Source organism: Drepanopeziza brunnea (genome assembly GCF_022702325.1).
Source record: "Drepanopeziza brunnea f. sp. 'multigermtubi' strain 214-2 chromosome Unknown ctg10, whole genome shotgun sequence".
NCBI classification, from domain to species: domain Eukaryota; kingdom Fungi; phylum Ascomycota; class Leotiomycetes; order Helotiales; family Drepanopezizaceae; genus Drepanopeziza; species Drepanopeziza brunnea.
This window is the reverse complement of record NW_027094073.1, coordinates 168,836-190,960: the sequence shown is the minus strand read 5'-3', so window position 1 is coordinate 190,960 and position 22,125 is coordinate 168,836. Positions and strand designations below refer to the sequence as shown.

Genomic DNA, 22,125 nt, shown 5'->3' with positions numbered 1-22,125 from the left:
GTCATCGTCCTCTTCGGCGTCAATGCCGCCCAGAACGCCATGATGGCCAGTGAGTCCCCCCTCACTCCCATTTCCTCCACCCACCCACCTCCTGGGTGCATTCCAGCTCCAGAGAAAGCGAAGCTGACAGGCCCTCCCAGGCGATGAATTCAAGAATGACCCGCGGAACCCCAATGCCGGCAAGGCTTCGGAGAAGCATTAGATAGATGCTGCTGGTGGATGATTGACGGATGCGAGATGCAGGCATGGGAGGTAACGTGCGGGTGATGAACGAACGAGGAAAGGGGAGGGATTGTATCATACGGAATGGAATGGTGTTGCTCCCAGGACTCTCTACGGGGTCGCCATGCGTTGATGGGTGAAGTGACAGCGGAATCACGGATCAGGCCAGCCAAAGTCAAGTCAAGTCAAGTCAGCTCTACATACCATCGAAGAGACGAACCGCCTTTTGAACAACACAAAGGAATCGCTTGCGCGAGGCCACCTACTTCGTGCTCCCTCAACTCAACACAGCTGGCTGTGCTCTACCCAATCCGCTAACGGCAGAAGTCTGCTGCTGAGCTTAGGCTCGCTCGCGTTCTTACAAAATAGAACATCAACACATCAACGAATGAACAGATAGCCCGTCCCAGCTCCCAGCGCCCGCACAGTTTACACACGTACATCCATCTTTCCCACTTACTTACTACAACCAGAAATCTATTCATTCATTCAATCAACGCTTCGGGAGCGGCGTATCAGCATGGCTTCGATTTCATGACGAAATCGCTCGCGAGATAAGAAGACATAAATAAATACAGATACAAAACGAAACGTATCGAGGGAGAGGGAGAAAGGGGGGGAAGGGGGGGGAAAGGCGTTTACTGTTTGCTGACTCCTGAACTTCCAAATTCCATTTCGGGATTTTTATTCTGCTTTACTGATTCTATTAGAGCCGCCCCGAGAGTAGATGGTATGCGACAGAGTAAAGTATAGTACAGGGTAAAGAGTCTGTATGTAATCTGTAGTTTTGTAGACAGTAGATTGCAGATCTTTGTTTACAGTTCTCGCCGGAAAAGAAGAACGAGGTCGTCTATGTACTCCGTCCGTAGCAATCTAGGTAGGTAGGTAGGTACCTAGGGTAAGTAAGTAGCTCTATCAGCAGCTAACTTGCTTTCTACGCATCATGTACTCTATCTTGAAGAGAAGGGTGGAGAAATGGCGGTAAACGGAGGGGAACGGAGGGAAGGAAGGAATGAAGGAGGGGGTGGTACTAGGCAGAAGATAATTATTTACCTTACTTATCAATCTCCAAACCTGAACGAATGGATCCTTTGCGTCTGCCTATGTAGCGAGTTTGAGGTGAGGACTGGTGGAATAAAAAAAGGAGCGGCTGGGGGGAGGGGGGATGGGAGCGGGGTGTTGAAGATGGATGGTCATGTTAATATCGTGTCAAGTTTGGTAGGTAGGAAGATGGACGGACAGCCTGGATGTGAAATCGATGTCAAAAGTCGGGGTGGGTCCTGACTCCCATGCCTTTCGTGCGAGAGCAGCACTTTAAGCTTGGTAATAGAGTTTTTCGGGGCCGGAATGGTCTGCAGACATCTCCCATCCAAGTCGCCGTGGGCAGCGCAGCGCAGGGCAGAGTTCCAGAGAAAGCAGGATAGTAATTAATTACACCGCATTTCCCGTACGTCGATTTCGAGGTGTTCTAGGATGATGGGATAGAATGAGAGGTCATTGATGCTGTGCCCAGCTCGTTAGCGAGGAAAGTAAACAAAGACTCAGGTGCGCCTGTGAAGTGGGGAACAGGGAAGGGGTATTGCTCAGAAAGTATCGTTTGTTATCCGCATCATCTGCTGTGCAGTATTGGATTTTTTACTCATAATTGGTGGGTCATCATTGCAAGAAAGCGGAAAGTTGGCTAGGTGTGGATAAGAAAAGAGGAGAGTGGGTGGGGGAGGTTACCGGGTGTAGTTCAAAGTTGGTTTTGAGAGTAGAGGTGTTGCTGGATCAGAGCTGAGATATAATCTGCCTGGGGTATTGCTGATCATCGAGAGGGGCAATATGTCTGCACTGTTGGCCCTGTTTGAGAATGAATTGCTTGCTCGCTCGCTCGGTCCGAACTGGTGCTGCGGATGCCTGGATGATGCTGTTCAAAGGTATTTATTTCTATCGTCCGCCTCTCAAATCTCGCTCACGGAGTCGAAACACCTGTCGATTCATCTTGTCAGCATAGTTTCCAGCAAGGGAGAGCTCGAGAGTTGAAAATAGTCAAGTATGATCTGCTCAGAATCGATCGTCGAATTTCATCCACATCTGCCGTGCAGGATTGGACTAATGCCTTATGCCATTATAGCTATACAAGTAGAACGGGAAGCAGACAGGAGATACATACCATCTTCTGACCTTTGACGCAGTATCCTGTATGTTCGTTGACGGTTGCAGAGTCAACAAGTGGCGTGATTGAACACAGAGATGGAGGGAGGAGCTTGCTCAGAAACGATTTTCAATTTTGTGCATGTACAGCTGTAATTGAATCATACGAGAAACACGATGGTACTGTCAAAATGCAAGAAATGATCGGGGAAGAGGTCACTGAATCGGGAATCTCTTGCCGGCCCTTCAAGGGGTCCCGCATGCGTGTTAGCAATGCAATCGATGTTTGGATAATTTTCTCGGTATCTTGCATTTCTTGTTCAAGAAATGATGTGCGAGTGCGGGCATATGTGTGGGTGATAAAATTTATCATCATCTGCAAAGGAGTATCGAATATGGACTTGTAAATCATTTCTGTTCATCGGTCAGCCGAGCTGATTAAGAGATGTGGATCGCGGTCTCGTAAGGCAATTCTGCCTCTCAGAAAATCCCTTGTATTTCTTCATATCTGCAACGCAAGTACGAGATAGATGCAATCATGTTTCATCATGGTGATGTGCAAGGATGTAATAGGAAAGAGCGTGGAGGTACTTGCATTTGGGGTATGTAGGTTGAAGATCCGGCGTACGGAATTTCAGATTACTGCTTGATAGCCATCACGGAGAATATTTCTGTGGAGTTTCTGGGTAGAATACTCACTTCATTCACTTCCAGGATCAAGTCCAGCTCTGAGAAGTTCTGGATGTGTGTCCGCTAGCGTACCCCCACAACTTTTGAGACATCCACTGTGCTGTGACGACTGGTTTGGTTTAGGGGATTTTTTGCTTGCAGCTTCTTTTTATAGCATCGAAACACGAGTAAAGATGGACTGGTTGATCGTTATACCAAGACCAGCGTTAAGGAGAAGAGAGAGTGTGCCAGTTGCCGACCGAGGATAAGGGTGAAGTTTCTCTAGAAATCCGAGGTCAACTTGTTGAAATGTACCAGTGAAAGTTTGTGGTTGCGAGAAAAGCCAAGCTCAAACTGTGGAAGTTTAATGGATGTGATCGCCTGCGGAGCTAGTGCATGACTTACTTGGGTGGTTATCGACCCGTGCTGGGGGAACGGTTTGGAGTAGATCTATACTCAGCCCTTTGATTTCCGACTGGCAGACTGACTTTGTTAAGATACCGAGTCTCGTATCCCCCCCCCCCCCGTAGCTTTCTGTGCCGTTGCCGCCGTTTGACAGTCAAGTCACCTCAAGAAACATCCCTTGAGAAAGTATATTGTCAGCAGATATCTCCGAGTATATAACTTTATACGTGGAAAACAGACGGTTTTGTCATTCAGACGCTCAGTTCATCATCATAGCTGGTATCACAGCATAGGAGTGACAATAAAATGTGTTCATCATAATGACCGGAAGGGGAAGGAGGGCAATAGTGATCGATGGACGTACGGACCTGCTTCATACCACATCAAGCTTCTAGAGACTGAGAGAAAGATTAGCAGGAGCTCACGCATGGATAGGAAACCGTGGCAGAATCACTTACCGCTCGAGGCGACCCGTGATAGTGAGGTTGATCATACAGCACGAGACAGCCATGTCGTATGGCTCGTTTGCATGCTGCGAATATGTGAATGAGAGTGGGAGAAAGCCGAGGGGCAGAAGGCTCCATGGCCAGATATGAAAGCAATCTTGTAAAGAGCGACTCCCGCAGGACAGAGACTCAGTCGGACCTGTAGGCGGGACCCGTATGTGAAGACATTGCTGTAAATCCGTTGCGGTATGGAAGATAGATGGTTTGGGGAGTACGTATTGAGGTCGAAGGTGAGTCAGAAAGACCTTGACAAACGCACTAGCGCTGAGAGATCACGACTTCAAGCGCAAGCGAGCACGATAGCCGCGTCGGAAGTGCAGCAAGTGGGCTGAGAACGAGATTAATCAGAAGTTGTACTTTTTTTTCTGTTCATTAAAGTTATGTGAGCTTGGAAATATCATCTCCAACTCTACAAGTCCTTGGACTCACCGTCAGTGTGTCGTTGAGATGCGGCTTCCCGCCGCAATCGCCGTTTGTAGTAACAGCATGATAGCATCAAGGTCCCAAACCATAACGGAATTTTGCACTCTGACCTTTCGGCCTCAGGAATCCCAAAATGACACTTTGAGCTTATAATCAGTCTCTCGCTTGGTTAAATTGCCTTGTTTATTTCGGAGATACAGAGACTTCATCACTCTATGCAGGGATCCGGATTCCGAACTACAAAGTATAAGGAAAAGGAACGGAAAATACGATATCATACTACTAAGGTTATTCATAAACGCTGACTCTGGTCTAATGTCGGTCCACCTCCTCTCGGTCTTCTCGTTTCTTTTGACTTTCCTGGCTAGAGAATAGATACATAGCTGCGAAAAGATTCCCCACCACATCTAGTGACTAGGTGCTGGATATTTGCAGTCATTTCTCATTAAGTCCAGCGACGAATACATATTACTAGGATATGATCTCTGAAGAGTTCGATACCCCGCTGTTGATCGAACCTTCTGACTCGGCAGTTTTCCGCTAACGACAGTCTTCGAACGTCATCTCAGAACTCCTTGTCCTTTCAGCTCGATAAAGATTATATTAAACCTCCAAGACAGATGGAAGGGCACGGGTGTCTGTACTTCTCGTTCTCATTATACAACAGCGCTTTGCTAGGGAACTCTTGAAGTTTTCGGCACGCCCCTTCAAAACCCGTTTTCGCGTACACAGCTATCTATTTACATCCCCCCTAGGCATTTTAACACCTTTCTTTACGAGTACTCCAAAGGGTTAATGGTCCATAAGAAACAATGAAGAACCTACGGCAACGGTTAGTGGAAATCTGTGAAGAGCGCAGATCGAATGTCGAAAAAGTTTGCCATCCCTCACTGTCAACACAATCTCCTTCAAGTATTTGGGTTTAGGGTATCGGTAAGAGGCCTCGTCATCTCCCCGGAACATTCTACATGTGAATCGCTGATTTTATCGTTTTGTAGAGGCCGATGTTCCTAGAACATGACGTGGGAGCCTCTCGGTTCGCGCAAATGGGCAATTGCAAGTCACTCGGATGGGCGCTCCCATCATTGAACTCATCGATCCAGCCGCATCCGTCAAGACACCAACGATTCTTAACAACTTCGGCTCAGAATATGCAGGCTGTCTTGTAAGCACTGAAATAGGCACGCCCTCTTCTATTTTGTTGTCGCGGCCCCTTTCGACGTGGCCACTTTCGCCAAAATCAGCAGCAACTCGCTTGTCAAGAAGCTGGACATAAAACAAGTTTGTAACCGACTGAAGAAGAGTAGTGGCTAGGAACGCAAGCGTTAATAACATGGGCGAGCTCCCAGCAGCTGACTCTCAAAACAGCATGACAGCTCTCAATGCAAAAGCGGCTTGGTCATGATTGCTGATGCTTTGCATGGCGTGCTGTACACGTAGAAGGCATTTACTGAAAAAGCATAACAAAGTAACATTCGATGACCTGGAGATGAGGGCACTCTCTGCGGCAATCATAAGATCCAAAATGGCTACCTACACTTTTCAAATACCGAACCCGACCTTCTCCCACATCTCTATAGGTATTCCTCACAACTGGGTATGCCACTAGCTCATCGTCTATTGCGGCTAGTGCTCTCCCAGTCAGTTAGTTCGTGTCTCCGTGTAGATAAAACGGCGTGGATATCGCCGAGCCATATCGAGAGCAAATCATTGTGAAGGAATGGGGTGGCGGTCTTGGTGGTTGTGCGTAACGTTAGCACTACGAAACGCTTGCTGCAGTGACAGGCCAGGTAATCTGGGATATCCAAGGGAACTGTCCCTATATCCTGTACTTGACGACTTTTGGAAAGTGAGTTGGACCATTTCTTGCGCAATGTGCGTAACGCATTCTTTTGCTAAATGGGCTGCCTACATCTTGCTGTACCTGGCAGTCGATAAGTTTCCATATATCGATCGATACTGGCAGGTACGTGTAATGTCTTGAGGTCCATTGATTGCGATAACTTTTGCCCGTTCTGATGTTCAATTAGGTAAAATGGCAGCCTTCTCTAGATCTTAGAGAATTCGAGGATAGTAAAGGGAGAAAGACTCTATGGTCTGAGGAATGATCCTGCGATAATCTCGAACCTTCCTGTACAACCCCATTGATGAACGGTATCAAAATAATTACAGAGAAAATAAGGGTCCAATAACTTAGAAATAAAGTGATGGAAGAAGGAAGGGCGACAAGGCCGAATGAGTAACGCTTGTTATCAAGCCTCGGCCGATGGGGGCTCGTTCCCCGAGTTCGATTACTGGAAATGGCCCATGACTTGTGGTGGATGTTCCAATAAATACACATGCCAGACACTTCAGCAAGTTGGCCGACCCTTCCGCTTCTCGACAGGCGGTACCCTTCCAGGGGTAATAGCAGAGACTCCAAGCATCGCCCATCTCGTAACCGAAGATCATGTTCGTTGATTGTCTCCTAAAAACTCAGACAACCATCCATGAATACCCTCGTCCATAGGCTTTTCGAGGCATAGACCATGCCATTTAATCTATGCCGTGGATATCTCCCAGACGCCAGTGCAATGCATTTGCCACGAAACTCCAACCTCGGTCTCACAAATCCCTAGCCAGCTTCCTCGCCAGCTTTTTCTGTGCCTCGACATTCAAGCCCTTCTCATCGGTTTCTTGAATGGCCTTCCCGATAGCCAACGTAGCCTTCACGCTCTTGCTGTCTACCCACAACTTCCCGTTTCTCCCAACTGCAACTTCGAATGGTACACCGGCTCCTCCAATCTCTTCCAATACTACCAGATTACCTTGCTCCCCTGGCTTTGATAGCATTAGTCTTCTAGCCATGCCTAATGATATCGCGAAGAGCATCCCCCCAGTCAGCGGCCCCAAGCCTTCCGACTTTCCAGTTGATGAAGAAACGCATTCCAGCTCAGGGTCCATATGCTTGTTGGCCAACGTCACCCGCGCATACACAAGTGATCCGTAGCCCAATTGCGGTCTTGTCTTCTTGGTCGCTCCTTCAAAGGACAATTGCGGAAGAGAGGCGTTCGGCATGTAGTCACTAAGACTGACGAAGTAAACATCAACCGAGTGTTTTTGTACTGTTGCTATGACAAGATCACCGACTGTCGGGATATACTAGAAGTCTATTAGCTAAAGAACAGATGCGTATGGGAGGTGTACTATACGCGACCGCCATTGAACTCTACCCACACCGCATTTTTCCTCGCATCTGTACATAGATGTCCTGCGACTGTGGGCGTGATGGTGCTTGGCGGGAGCAGTCTCAGTCCAGGGCCGAGCTTGAGAGGCAGTTTTGGATGCGAAGGAAGGCTTTCCGGATCCAGATGTTGGCCTGGAAGAACAAATGTTTGCGTCGCCATGAATGCTCTTCGAAATGTGCTTCTTTTGGTAATTTTGAGGGTATCCGCAAGCCGGGCTTGAGACTTGAGGTCGACCCTCAGCCTTGCGGAAAGTGGGGCAAAAGCTTCCAGTCGGCGCTAGTGAAATTTATCGATGTGTGTGTAAAAACTTTGGGAATACCTACGTCGTTGATTCTAACATCCACCTTCGAGACCACTCAAACTTCTCTCGAACCCGGTATTGAATATCTTACAATGGCTGCTGAAGGAACACCAACAAACGGCCCTACGCCATCAGAGCGCCATGCCATTGGAATCTCCTTTGGAAACTCCAACAGCTCGATCGCATACACCACCATCGAGGACAAGGCTGAGGTTATCGCCAATGAGGATGGAGGTATGTCGTCCAGGAACTATCTGGGGTGGAAAAATTGGAGTTGACTTTACTCGTAGACCGTCAAATTCCATCTATCTTGTCATATGTCGCCGGCGAGGAATATACTGGCCAGCAAGCCAAGGCACAATTGATCCGTAACAGCAAGAACACCGTCGCATACTTCAGAGATTACTTGGGACAAGAGTAGGATATGCCTTTGGCTTTGGTACATATTAGTGTTAACACTGTGAATAGTTTCAAGTCGATAGATCCCACCCACAGCCACGCCTCTGCTCACCCCGAAGCTCATGGGGACACCGTCGCATTCAAGATTCACGACAAGGAGGGAGAGGAGGAGTCCACGGTTACCATCTCAGAGGTTGCCACTCGTCACTTCCGTCGGCTCATCCAATCTGCCTCCGACTATACAGGAAAGCAAGTCAACTCGGCCGTTATCACAATCCCCACCAACTTCAGCGAGAAGCAGAAGGCTGCTCTGACAAAAGCTGCCACCGATGCTGGACTCGAGGTTCTCCAACTCATTCACGAGCCCACTGCTGCCATTCTCGCGTACGATGCCCGCCCAGAATCGAAGATTTCCGACAAGATTGTGGTCGTTGCCGACTTGGGAGGAACCCGATCAGATGTAGCCGTTGTTGCTTCTCGGGGGGGGATGTATACCATCTTAGCAACCGCCCACGACTACGATACCGCTGGTGTACACTTGGACAAAGTTCTTCAAGACCATTTCGCCAAGGAGTTCATCAAGTGGAATACTACTGATCCCCGGGAGAACGCTCGCAGCCTGGCCAAGCTGAAGTTGGAAGCCGAGGCCACGAAGAGAGCCCTCAGTATCGGAACCAACGCCAACTTCAGTGTCGAGAGTTTAGCGGAAGGAGCCGATTTCTCATCCACCATCAACAGGCTGCGTTATGAGACCATTGCCCGCAAGGTCTTTGATGGTTTTAACCGCCTTATCGAGGGTGTCGTGAAGAAGGCTGGTCTTGACGTTTTGGACATTGACGAAGTTATACTTTCTGGTGGAACTTCCCACACTCCCAAGATTGCCTCGAACATGGCCAACATCTTCCCGTCGACTACCACCATTCTCGCTCCATCTACCACACCTAGTGCCATTAACCCAGCTGAGCTCCAAGCACGAGGAGCTGCTCTCCAAGCCAGTCTTATCCAAGAATACGAAAAGGAGGATATCGATCAATCTACTCACGCCGCAGTTACTACCGTCAAGCACCTTAGCAACGCGATCGGTGTCTTGGCTATCACCGAGGATGTCAGCAAAGGTGTCTTTACTCCCATCATCTCCGCCGAGACCGCGATGCCCGCTCGCCGCACGATCCACATCAACGCACCCAAGGAAGGTGGAGACGTATTGATCAAGGTCGTCGAAGGAGGATCTTCCATCAAAGTTTCCAAGGCCGAGCCCAAGCCCAAGGCCGATAGCGAGAAAGACGGGAGTGACGATGATAGCGATGACGAGAGTGACGAGGAGCCAGAGGAGATCCGGGAGAAGGTCTGGAAGGTTGGCAATGTGCTAGCCGAGGCTGCCATCAAGGGCGTAAAGAAGGGCGGTAAGGTCGAGGTCATGCTCAACGTTGCGGGTGATGCGTCAGTCACACTCACGTGTAGAGAAGTTGGCGGGAAAGGAGGTGTGCGGGGTGCATTTTAATCCTGTCAAGTTGGGTGTGTGCAGCCGGGTGCGTTTGGGTCCTTCCGATGCGTTAAGATCTAGAAGATAGAGCGCTGTTATGATTAGGAGACATTGCCGCCGCGCACTCATAGACCGCGAGGGCCTGGGCGTCACTTAGAGAAAGTAAAAATAAAAACAATATCGATATCTGAAGCTACTATCGGCACGTCGATTTAATTCCAGCTCACTCCTGGACGTCTGACGGCGATTTCGCTAAGAAAGAGACAGTGTTCGATGTGAGAATTCAACAGTCAAATTTCCCAGGCAGTAATCAGCGTTGCCAAAAGAATCTGAGCTCCTATTCGTTGTTGAGATATCTGATGTTTCTCAATCGTTTTGTCTCCTTCCTCTCCGTATATACTCTAGTCCATATCGACTTTTGTATCCGGAGGTCTTCAACTGTTGTTTCGGCGCTTGGTACGCCTATCATACTTAGGCACAAGACTTAAAAAATAACTGAAAGTCTTTATGACCTCCTCCCAATACCTCTACGTTATGCACAAATAATTTGGATATGGATCGACGCCGCCGTGTGTAGCAATTAAAATGAAACGAAGTGAAAGTTCGGCAGACATGGTTGATGACCAGCATCTACTCTAGTCCACTCCACTGCATACATCTCGTCTCTATATTTGGCTCGGAGAAGGAGTAGAAGAAGACAATGAGCGATGAGCGACGAGATTTCTTGACAGGCCTTTTCTGGAGGGTGAATTCAAAGATAAAGACGATTGCGGAGTTAACGAACGACTTGGCCAGGTAAGAGGGTTTGCGCTCTTGTTCGGGGTCCGGAAGAGAAGGTTTGCGAATTTTGTACTTCACATTCGCTCTTTAAGGCAACTGAACTTGCAATGATAACGTGTGGAATAGTGGAATGCACTTGGGGCCACCTCCGCGACTGTCTATGGTTCTGCGGGTACGGACTCTTTAGCGAGTATTACTTGCTATGGATCGAATCGATATTGATGGTGGTAACATATGCATTAGATCCAACGATCAATGGGATGCGATGTATTCAAGATGCTAGATCGATTGGGTATGAGAGGCTGTGTCGATACCCATGATCGTGAGGCCTTTTGGGCCCGAGAGTCAAGTTTTCTTGGGTATGCGTCAGATGCAAAGTTTTGATCTGCAACAGGTTCTGAGGCTACAAAACCTCGGTTCCCGACTTTAGGGTTGAAGAGCTACGGCCTGATTACAGAGCACTTGTCGAGGACCTGGGCTCCGAAGTTCCCGCCGACTTGCCATCCCATCATGGGTCCCAAAATACAATGGTGTGTTTTTTTTTGTAGCTTTAGCCTAAGACAAGCTCGTGAGTATACCTAGCAACTCACCGCGGTGCCAGGCGTGGTAATGACAGGTACTAGAAGCGGCAGGCTTGCTCTCGTACCGCTCACTACTGAGGTGGACGACAGTCACACCATGTTGGAGGAATCATAGACACGAGGACCTCGTTCATACTACGACCTGTTGGAACAAGGAGACTGGATAGGGAGTTCCAACTCGTTAGGAGATGCTACTTGCATGGCCTGATGTACTAAGAGGTGATGAGGGCTGGTATGGGAGACATGAGGGATATCGTCATTCAGTAGCCTTTCCGTTGGCACAAATATGCATCTCACCTTTCAGTATATCCCGGTGTCGAGTTCGCCAGCAATGATTCTTCATTGAAGGCTGACTAACTAAGTATTTGCTCTTCGCACTTTGTGAGAGAAGTCCTCAATCACGGCCAACATCGATCCGTGATTGCGAAATCTTAGCAGCACCCATTCTCATCCGTTGCAGAACCACTCCCCAACCGAACCCAAAGAGATGACTCCAGCAAGTCCCAAACCAACTACTAAAGTATGCGTATGTGATGTGCGAGTCAACTCGGGATGCGATCATTGTGGGTGCGATCGAATACGACCAGCGGCGGCGTCCTCAGCGTTCTTTTTGAGAAAGTGAGCCATGACATCGCTGCGACGGTACTGGACCTGGTTCCATGGGCACCATCGACACTGCCAGATCTTGACGAAGTGCTTGATGTTGTAGTGGACCCGGTACGAGCGAATATTAGCGTAGGCATTCGTGCATCCTGCAGCCGGACAGATACAGGGCTTATCACCTTGGCCGGGATTCTAGGTCGCGTAGATATCTGTTAGATATTCTGCGTATCAGATTCGTAGAAGGGAAGGATACTAACTGGAGCTGGTGGGACGCCTAGATTGGTGTTGATAAGACCAATCGAGAACAGATTTCCAGGCTGGTGGGTTATCCGTTAGATCGAAGTCGGGTATTTGAGATGGGAAACACTTACCATTTGGGGTGGTGTTGTTGCAGGAGCGGTAGCAGGAGCCGCGGGAGCCGCGGGAATGAGAGGAGCAATAGCCTAGATATATGATTAGATTGAAGCTACTACTTATATCCGGGCCATTTTCTTACGGGAGGGACAACGGCTGCGGCGCCGGCGGCGACGGGGATCACCGGACCGGCGGGAGCAACAGCCTAGATATATGATTAGATTGAAGCTGCCAGTTGTAGCCGGGCCATTTGCTTACGGGGGTGGCGACTGTTGGCACGGCGGCTGCGGCGGCTGCGGCGTTGCCGGCAACGGGGATCACTGGACCGGCGGGAGCAACAGCCTAGATATATGATTAGATTGAAGCTTCCAGTTGTAGCCGGGCCATTTGCTTACGAGGGGTGCAACTGCTGGCACGGCGGCTGCGGCATTGTCGGCGGCGACGGGGCCTACTGTAACGGCGGGAGCAACAGCCTAGATATATGATTAGATTGAAGCTTTTAGTTGTATCCGGGCCATTTGCTTACGGAGGGTGCAACTGCTGGCACGGCGGCTGCGGCATTGTCGGCTGCGGCATTGTCGGCGGCGACGGGGCCCACCGTAGTGGCGGGATCAACAGCCTAGATATATGATTAGATTGAAGCTTCTAGTTGTAGCCGGGCCATTTGCTTACGGGAGGTGCAACTGCTGGCACACTGGCAGCTGCTTCTGGGGCCAGGGCTGAGACCGCTAATAGCGCAGCTGCGAGAGCTGGCGCCTCTGACACCAGCGCCTCTGCAGCCCTTACTACTGTTTCTGCTGCGCGGGCCAATTCGGTAGCCTCTTTCTCATTTTCTTCTAGTTCGTCTAATAGCTGTCTTGCCAACACCACATCCTCACTCATCACCTCTACTCTGTCCAATAGTGCGAGTAGTGATTTTGGATCCATCGTGTCAGGTGCTGTACGCATGCTTTGTCAGTTGCAAGTACCTCTTTGAAGGTGGTTCAATTGAAAGATGATGGAAGACTTACCGTTGGGTGTTTGTTGGTTGTCCATTGGTCGTTCGTTGGTTGCACAGGAAGAGTTCAGGAAGGGGATGGAAAACAGAAGAGATACTTCACTTCTTAAACGGGGCTAGCGCTAGCTCCCTCCACTGTTCGACAGCATCTTTAGCGTGTCGAAAGTCGTCATGTTGTCGAAGTATATCAGGTCGGAGATAATGTAATACAACAGACCTGGAATACTTCTTTCCGAGAGAGCTCGCACGAAGTTCTTCCATGGAGTTGTAGTGAGAGAAAGTTAAGCGAATATTTGTTTACTCGGTAAAGAATCACATTGGCTTGACGAAAATCAGTCATCAAGGTATAACCGAGAAGTATTAAGCATAGTAAGCATTGTATTTAGAATCCATATTAGCCAGCCCGTTGTGAATGTGAATTGCAGTTATGGTATAAGAATTTTTAATTAATGCTATCAAGCATCAGCGCTTCCCTTCCCTTATTTAAGCTCAAGGATAGCCGAGATCACCTCCTGAGATCAGACACCGGAAATTTTTGATTACCGAGTAGTACTCAAGATCACTACAGTTCACTACTCAAGATCATTACAGTTTACTACTCAAGCGAATCTCGGCTAATATTTTTGCCTCAGGAGTGTACAGTCTTGTCTTAGGCATCAGAACCTATTAATTTACAACCAAATCTACGTATAAATTGCGGGCAACTTAAAACGATCCGAGACCCAGAGCCCCTCGGTTACCGGTAGGTACACCTTTAAAGCAGCTCTAATATTACTTACCTTCACGCCAACTTCGTATACTGCAACTTTTGCATACATACTTACTTACTTGTATATACGCTATACCGGCAAAATTTAAATCAAATCCCCATCATCCTTTACTTTCAGCCTTTCAGCCTTTCAGCCCTTCAACGCTCCTAAGTACTACCTCCTCCCCCTCCCTCTTTAAATATCCTAATTAATCAAATAAACAACCAACCAATTCAAACGCAAGCCACACCTCCAGAGGCCAAATACCAATCAATCCTGGCTCTAAACCGCGCCGGAATTAAGGCTCATTTAAAACCTTTTTTTTTACTGCTCCCTTCCCCCCCCCCCCCCCCCCCCTCTCTCGTTCGTTTTTTAGTATTTCAAAGTGACTTAACATCACCACCAGCTTGCAGAAATAAGTAATACGCCCCCCCCCCCCCCCCCCCCCCTAATCCATAAATCAATCAATCTATATATATAGGTACACACAAAGTAGAATCCCCATGACTATCCATTCACTTACCCAAACCCCAATCTCCCTCCGCCTCCACAATATTCTCCTTCCCTAACCACTACCTCCTTCCACCTCATCTCCCTGAACTCGACGTACCGCGTATAGCTACCACCTCTACCCCTTCCTTCCCAACCAACCAAATCCTCCTACGTATCCACCCATCCACCCATCCACCCATCAATCAACAACACCAATAATAAGTAAGAAACAAGTAAACAAACATCTCTCAATCAACAAAAAACCCCCAAGAAAGTGCTCATCCCATCCCATCCTATCCCATCCCATCCCATACCACACCATACCAAACCCAATCTCATCCCATCCACACCCTATCCAACGCCTATCTAAAAACACCACATGTAAGTATCGCATGCTCGTCGCTTGTAATGAATCAATTACTAGCTATATATGCGATTAGCTAACTGAGATACTGCACCAGCAGCAACGATTATATACATTTCAAGTTTAAGAAATGGGGTAGTGTAGAAGTAGGGAATGGCGTTGGCTTTTGGCAATAGTTAGGGGACCATTTTTTTGGTAAGCTGGGAGATGGGAGATAGGATGGGAGATGGATGGATGGAGCTTGATACAAAGGATACGGTGATGTTTTACATACACAACTATATACACAGACCACAGTCATCACATACAAAACGGTAACAGATGAATGACCAGAGTCTGAATTCCTGTACAGCAGAGGACTCGAGTACCGGCCCGGCTAGATATCAACTGCCCGCCCGCCACCATGTATCTTCGCGCAAGTATTACACGTCACATGCATGTCCGTCTCCTCGGCACGCAGAATGTCTGTTTCGTACTCCACCAGGACCACGGCCGGCACCTTCCACGGCCCCTTCGGCGCCCGCATGCCGAGCCCATCCAGCCCCCGTTCCACCGCCCCCAGATCCCGACACGTATCGTGATCCACCACGGCCTCCGCCCCAAACCCCTTCACCGCGCCCGCCATCACCACCACCATCGTCTCCAAGCGCGCGTACCCGGCCCAGCACTGCCCCAGAGCAGCCACCTCGCGCTGCTTCGGCCGCCAGCTTGAGATGGGGACGGCCAGCCGCCGCACGGCCGCCACCTCGGCCGGGAACTGCCGGCGGAACAGCTCGCCGTAGAAGCGCGGGATCAGCGGCCGGTGCGGCGTCGCCAGCGAGATCGTGTCCAGCTCCACGTGCCACATCACGTCGCGGGTGTGGCCAAACTCGTCACGCAGCCGCCACGCGCGGTAGCCGTGCCGCACCGCGAAGTGGCGGGACTCGCGGCAGACCTGCAGGACCGGGACGGGTGCGAGGGTGGTGGCGGCGGCAAAGTGGACCCGGATGTCGAAGGCGGAGGCGCTGCGGGTGCGAGTGCGGGCGTCGTCATCGGAGGAGAAGGGCGGGTCGAGGAAGGAGTGGAAGAGAAAGGTGCCGGGCTGGTCTTTGGCAGCACATTGGATCTGGCACTGGAGAGGGATGAGGCGCGGCTCAATGAGTTTCTGCCAGATGAGCAAGCGCAGCTCGGGGGGGAGCGACGGGAAGAGGGCAAATGATTCCGACATGACGAGACTGGTAAGGGCTGGATTCTGGGACGGGATATGCGTAAGAAGTTTGGTGAAGGTCGATTGATGATCTTGAGCGAGGTTGAGGTAGCGTCTCTCACGAAGCGAGGTTGAGGATATGGCGGTGCACTTGTGGCTGATCTAGCGAAACTCCCGGGTAAGTTGTTTACATTCAGTCTGTGCGGTGTGGACTCCGGAGACTCGGTCAAGGATCGCAAAATGTCTAACAAACTGCCCACTTCCATACTGTAATCGTAAATTTACCTCCTTTCCTTCTTCCCAGCAACGCATTTGCCCACCAAGCATCTATTTCTAGCCTTCTATCTCTAAACTCCCATTTCCATCTCCATCTCCAACTTCATCTCCATCTCCACCTCCATCCCCACCTCCATCTCTAAATCTAAATCTACAAAACCAAATCCCCCCTCCCCCTCCATCCCTCTCCTCATCACTGCAGCAGCAACTTCTCCGTCAAAAGACAGACAATCTTCAGAGCACAATCTTGCGTAAAGAAGGAATATATATTAACACTAAGTTTAAGGTCGCTAAATCGGAAGGTCGGCTGTCTAGCAGCACAAGCTCATCCATCTATCTGTACACTACTCGAGCTCCGCCGGTGCAGCCCCTCCCCCGCCCGATCCCAGACCATCCTTGGTCTACGGCAGACTCATAAAGAGATCCATCATGGCCGGAAAATTCGGCGTTCCCAATCCCGTTACCGGATCCCACCCGGGCACGCTATCGAAACCCTTCGTCCCGCACCCCTGATTGCCTCCGTTTGTCACGTCATTCAGCACCCCCGGATTCGCGTACAGCACCGGATTCACAAAGCCCACCGGCGATTTCTTCACATTAATACGTTGCTCATTGATATTGTTCAACATCGCCGCGAACGTCGGGCAGCTGGCACTCGTGCCGAAAGACAAACTGAACTGGCCGTCGACAGCCGTGACATAGTTGACGCCGTTGGCCGAGACGTCGGGGAAGCCGCGGACCTGCTTGGAGTTGTTGAAGCGCTCGGCGCCATATGGGGGCGGGTAATTGGCGTAGTAGTCCGCCATGGCCTTCTCTTGGTAAGAGGGGAGTGCGAAGACATTGGAGAAGCCACCGCCGGAGAAGATGACCGTCTGGGAGGCGGATTCCGGGGTCCGCACGGTGGAGCCGTTGAGAATTTGGGTGGCGCCTACGGAAGTGACGTAGGGGCAGCCGCCGGGGAAGGAGGGGTTGAAGATGCCTTGGCTGCCATTGTTGTATGCGCCCGTGACCGGGTCGATGCATGCGCCGCCGTTGCCAGCAACACCAAAATCACCACTGGAGTAGAGAATCGAGACGCCTTGGAGGCCGAGTTTCATGTACTCCATGCATTGGCGGGTCTCGTACCTGGCGGAGAGATCGGCCTCGTTGGAGCCGTACGACGTCGAGATCACGTTGGTGGATTGGAAGGAGCCGCAGCTCTCTTCGCCTTGGAAGCCGCCCTTCTGGTTCGAAGGATATTGGCCGTCGATGCTGGGATCTTTGGAGTCGCCGCCATCAAAGCTGCAATAGCTTGCATCGATCGCGTCGAGGAAGTTGTTAAAGCTGCCGCCGGAAACGATATCACCGACCTGGTAGACGGTGACGCTCTGCGGAGCTACAAGAGCCATTGCAAATTCCAGGTCCAGAGCAGACTCGCCGTTGAAATTGAAACTCTTGTTGGTCTGTTGAACGATGGCTCCGTCAATGAGATTGACATTGGGTTGCGTAACGGTCAGGCCCGGTGTGAACTGCTTGAAGAACAAATCCAGATCGCTCTGGAGGAAGGCTTGCGGGGTACTACGGGGGAATTCAGAATTAGTCATGCAATTCCCAATGACAGAGGGGAGCGTGAACCGGGGAAGGAGTTTCAAAGCCGATCGACGACGGGAGAGTCCCAAGATAAGGCAGAAAGATTTCGGAGGAGACCTACTACTCGACGACTCCAAGGGAGTTGTTTCTCATGGCTGTGGTACTCGGTGGCGCGTTGTAAAGCGCCTGCAAGCATTGGGGTGTGATCATTGTATCGCAGTTTTCCAAAGTCATCAGAGCGTTCTTGACGGTGGCTCCTTGCTTAGGGTTGGACGCGTCGTTAGGAGATCCCACGATCCCACGGTATGAACCGGCCTGCCGCTTCATCGGCTGCCGTTTGTTCAGCTCTCGGAGTGGAGGGGGTATCTCCGAGTGGTGTACCGTTCGTTTCGGGTTTCCCAATTGCTTGTCGAAGTGGACACTGGGCGTGACAATGTCAATGTGGTCGGTCAGATGAGCGGGAATGCTGTACTGCTTGCACGCGACGCTAGAATGGCACATGAGAGTCAGTAATCGCATGACCACGAGGAATTTTGTAGAGGATTGGGGGGAGGGGCCACAAAGGAGACGAGTATCCTGCAAGACGATGGGGGCTCCTCTTCTACTTACTGGTTGTGACCGGCTTCGTGCCTGTACAGGTGATACTCCGTCTTGAGCAGGTTCTCGGCTTCCTGCGTTGTGGCGTTGAATGTGATCCAATTCCGAGATTTGGACATCTTGACTCTCCTCAAATCAATGCCCGAGGCCGACAACCATTCCCGTACCGCATCCGTCGATTCCTGACTGGGCGCAAACATATCCGTAATCTTCTCCTTGGACCAGTGCTGACCATACAGCTTCGATTTCGGATGTGCCACCTCATTAATGAACTCTTCTGCTCGGTGCAGATTCTGTTGTGCCAGGCCGATCCGGATGGGCAGGACCGTCTGAGGAGATAAGCGAGAATGCCTCGACCATTTTAGCGGAGGGTTCCCACGCTTCTCGTGGATTACATGGCTCGATCGTGCCGTGGGAGACGCAGATGTAGCCACCACCAGGGCAGCAAATATCTGGATAATATATTCGAACCGCATTATTAATTAGATTTCCTTTCTATGCTAGGCCGGAGCATATGGCCATTGAACATTAGGGCGTCAACGATCCTATGTATGTACCGACGAAGAGAGCTGGGCACAAGCCAAGCAGCTATGCACCCCACGACAGTAATTGAAACGGTTGCCAGAGTGCAGTCAGCGAATGCGACGGCGGGAGTTAGCCATTGCCTTAGGAGCGTGGCCGGCGACACACTCCTTCGCAGCCTCAATGGCTAGATTTGCTTCATTTGATCCATTTTCAAACACCTTGGGTTTGTGAGGCTCGCAACAGGCTGTGCCATGTCCACGAGTAGGGACCACCTCGAGCACGATCGCTGTTTCAAAGGGGGTGGACAAGTTTTCGCTTCGCGCGGCCACGGGGATCATTGACATGCCGCCACGGCTTTTGCAAACAATCCCAGCGGCAGGCAATGCAGACAGGGCTTAAACGTTTCTCTGCCAAAAGTCCGTCGGATCCACGTGGGAAACAAACATCTGCCCGAAAGCCCAAGAAGCAAGGTTGCTGTCACGTGAACAAGAAGTTCAGATAGATACGAGTCGCTGAAACGCTACGATGCAACCCCACCGGATTTGAGGGTGGTGTACTTTTCCCACGTCTTCTTTTGAAGTGCGCGTTGCTCGTTGACAATCTTCCACAGTGCGTCATTCTCCGTCGCAAGGCGTTCATCTTCTCTTGAAGTTGACACTTGCGACGCGGGACCCGAGAAGCCCAGGATAGCCTTCTCGAGCACGTCGGAAGGGACACCTTCGTGAGAGGTACCACAGGCGCCGGCGCCGTGTAGGGACCCTATCAACTGAGCGGTGTAGACGTAGCTACTCTCGCCCAGCTTGGGCTTGACAACGAATATTGGCTTGGTGTGCTTCTTGAGAGGGAAGACGGGCTGCATCAGAAGATTCGTCACGGGCGCATTCAAATCCGCTAGCTCGGCAGTGAAGGCACGCCGTGGGATGTCCCACTGGAAGATCTTGCCGGACTCATGCCCTGACAACAGACAGGTGCCATCGTAGCTGAGACCCAGGCAGAGCACCGGACCCGATTCGGCGTGCGGCGGGGTCCATGGACTCTGCGTGACCTGCACCGGCGTACTCTGCAAGCTGTGGTCATAGAGCTGATTCCGCGTCGATTCGGCCGGAGAGAATTCGACGAGCTGCACCGAAGCCTTCTCGAAGCCAATGAAGACGGCCCGGTCGCACGGGTCGAGGGCTAAACAGAGAGGCGTGGATGCGAGCAAAAACGTCCGAAGCAAATCTCCCGAGAGGTAGTCCCAGACAATAACGGTCTTGTCCCGACTGGCCGAAACACAGATGTTTGTCCGGCTGGCGCTGTGACCTACAACCAGGTTGGTGATGGCGGCTCGGTGGTTGGCGAGGGTGCGGAGTGGCTCGAACGTTTCGCTCGGAGACATGGCCAAGAGATGCGGAACTGACCAGACGTGGATGTTCGAGTCGTCGGAGCCGGTGATCAGGTGCGCCAGGTTCCCCGCCAGGCATGAAATTGGCTGGAGATGCGATGTGGGTGTCGAGACTTGCCGGCCTGTGCAGACCTGGGGTTTCCATCAGCAATTGTTCTGTTTCTGATTGCCATCCTGTTTCTCGTTCTCGCTTTCGCTCTCGCTCTCGGAGTAGTGGATGTTATGTATATAAGGTAGGATCGGAGGGCTACCTACCTCCCAGAGGATGGCCCGTCCTTCGGCTGTGCCCACCACCACCACGCCGTCGCCGAGCAGCGTTAAGCTGTGGATGCGCTCTGGAAAGGCGATCAAGGCCTCCTGGGTGCCCTTCTCCCTCGCGTATACGTGGACGGCGGCCTTGTCGGCTTGCGCGGCAAAGATGTGGGTGGCATTGGCCGCGAGCCCGTTGACCTGGGTGGAGCTCTTCTTGAAGGCGGCCGTGATGGCGGCGATGGGGTGGAGGTCGTGGGCGTAAATGCCTACGTCTCTAGCGATGGCAGTATTGGCGGATCTGGGCTGGGCCAGAACGGAGGTGAGGAAGCCTTCGGCCGGCATGGCTGACTGTCTGTGTCTGTGTCTGTGTCTGTGTCTGTGGTGGCGTCTGTACGTGGTGTATAGTCTGTGGTGTATGGTCTGTGGTGTGGTATGGTCTGTGGTCTGTGGTCTGTGGTCTGTCTGTGGGTGGTTAGATGTCTGTGGTACTGGATTGGGTTGACGTGACGTGAATGTGATTGATGATGGGATTGTCTCTTGTACGACGTGGAGCGGCGATTCGTCTTCCGGAGCTGGGCAGTGAGGGCGTGAGGGCGTGAGGGCGTGAGGGCGTGAGGGCGTGAGGGTGTGAGGGTGTGAGGGCGTGGGTGTAACTGTGTCGATCTGGATCTGAATGCAGAGGATCTTGCGATGCAATGCCATCCAGCATCCGATGCTGGGCAGCGGGATGAGAATGACAGTCAGATTTTCCCTCCTCCGTAGGCAAGGTCGATAAATGCACGGGTTTACGGAGTAATATAAATCCGGTCCGACTTGGCTATTGCTTGGCTATTGCTTGGCCATTGCTTGGCGTAGCTCGGCTCCAATCCAGTAATCCAAATACTCTTCTGCGCCGTCCGTGAGACTGCGATGTTGATGTTGGTGTTGATGTCAACACCGATGTTGCTATCGACAATGTCCATCTGGCCGGACCTTCCTCCTTCCTTCCTACTTTCTCCTGTCCCTGCGTCTCACTCCCACTCCCTCTCTCCCTCCCCTTGCTTCCACCTATCTGTATCTGTTTTGCATGAGAGGCAATCATTCATCCCATCCACCAACCCCTTGCCTTGCCTTGCTCGCTTGCTTGCTTGACGCATATGGCATATGGCATATATCTATATCTGCCCCTTTTCTCCTACTCTTTGCCCGCGCGCTGGGATACGAAGTGATGCTTGTGCTCGTGCTCGTACCTGCACCCTGGTATTTACTCTGTATGCTTCTGCTGATGAGCTCGCGTGGCGTGGCGTGGCGTGGATCATCTCCTTACTCCCATGCCATACCAGACGGGCAAGGGATATCCCCTCGACGGGCCTTCAGCTTGGACGCAGATCCGATCGATCATCTGTACTACTACTTTATCCAGCTATCTACCCAGCTATCTACCCAGCTATCCACCCAGCTATCCACCTATCTACCTCTCTATCTATCTCAATGCGAAACGAGGTTATGACCAAAAGGGAAAGAAAAAGCAAACAAACCAAACTAAACAAAGCAAAGGACCAACGAGGAGAGATGATGATGAAGAAAAGAAAAGAAAAAGATAATGCATGATGTAATTGATAATGATCATCTCTCGTCCCTCGTGTCCCTCGTCTCTCTCGTCTCT

The 22,125-nt window shown here is 50.9% G+C and overlaps 6 protein-coding genes across 6 annotated transcripts; 1 reads left to right on the top strand and 5 right to left on the bottom strand.

Moving 5' to 3' along the window:
• Positions 1–6,965: 6,965 nt before the first annotated feature.
• L3040_005897 (uncharacterized protein) lies at positions 6,966–7,747 on the bottom strand (the record flags this gene model as incomplete). The annotated part of the gene is made up of 2 exons (XM_007297687.2): positions 6,966–7,502; positions 7,553–7,747. The coding sequence occupies 2 exons, from the start codon at positions 7,745–7,747 to the stop codon at positions 6,966–6,968; spliced, it is 732 nt and encodes a 243-aa protein (XP_007297749.2).
• A 234-nt stretch (positions 7,748–7,981) lies between these two features.
• On the top strand, positions 7,982–9,789 carry L3040_005896 (uncharacterized protein; the record flags this gene model as incomplete). The annotated part of the gene is made up of 3 exons (XM_007297688.2): positions 7,982–8,123; positions 8,180–8,306; positions 8,358–9,789. The coding sequence occupies 3 exons, from the start codon at positions 7,982–7,984 to the stop codon at positions 9,787–9,789; spliced, it is 1,701 nt and encodes a 566-aa protein (XP_007297750.2).
• Positions 9,790–11,690: 1,901 nt separating this feature from the next.
• On the bottom strand, positions 11,691–13,124 carry L3040_005895 (uncharacterized protein; the record flags this gene model as incomplete). The annotated part of the gene is made up of 9 exons (XM_066155675.1): positions 11,691–11,927; positions 11,993–12,052; positions 12,107–12,178; positions 12,232–12,294; positions 12,348–12,431; positions 12,485–12,562; positions 12,616–12,708; positions 12,762–13,027; positions 13,100–13,124. 9 exons carry the CDS (start codon positions 13,122–13,124, stop codon positions 11,691–11,693), a joined length of 978 nt encoding a protein of 325 aa, XP_066011221.1.
• A 1,943-nt stretch (positions 13,125–15,067) lies between these two features.
• Positions 15,068–15,898, bottom strand: L3040_005894 (uncharacterized protein; the record flags this gene model as incomplete). Its single annotated transcript, XM_007297690.1, has 1 exon — positions 15,068–15,898. The coding sequence occupies one exon, from the start codon at positions 15,896–15,898 to the stop codon at positions 15,068–15,070; it is 831 nt and encodes a 276-aa protein (XP_007297752.1).
• A 656-nt stretch (positions 15,899–16,554) lies between these two features.
• On the bottom strand, positions 16,555–18,795 carry L3040_005893 (uncharacterized protein; the record flags this gene model as incomplete). The annotated part of the gene is made up of 3 exons (XM_007297691.2): positions 16,555–17,710; positions 17,844–18,209; positions 18,332–18,795. The coding sequence occupies 3 exons, from the start codon at positions 18,793–18,795 to the stop codon at positions 16,555–16,557; spliced, it is 1,986 nt and encodes a 661-aa protein (XP_007297753.2).
• Positions 18,796–19,364: 569 nt separating this feature from the next.
• On the bottom strand, positions 19,365–20,822 carry L3040_005892 (uncharacterized protein; the record flags this gene model as incomplete). Its single annotated transcript, XM_066155667.1, has 2 exons — positions 19,365–20,360; positions 20,484–20,822. The coding sequence occupies 2 exons, from the start codon at positions 20,820–20,822 to the stop codon at positions 19,365–19,367; spliced, it is 1,335 nt and encodes a 444-aa protein (XP_066011220.1).
• Positions 20,823–22,125: the final 1,303 nt, after the last annotated feature.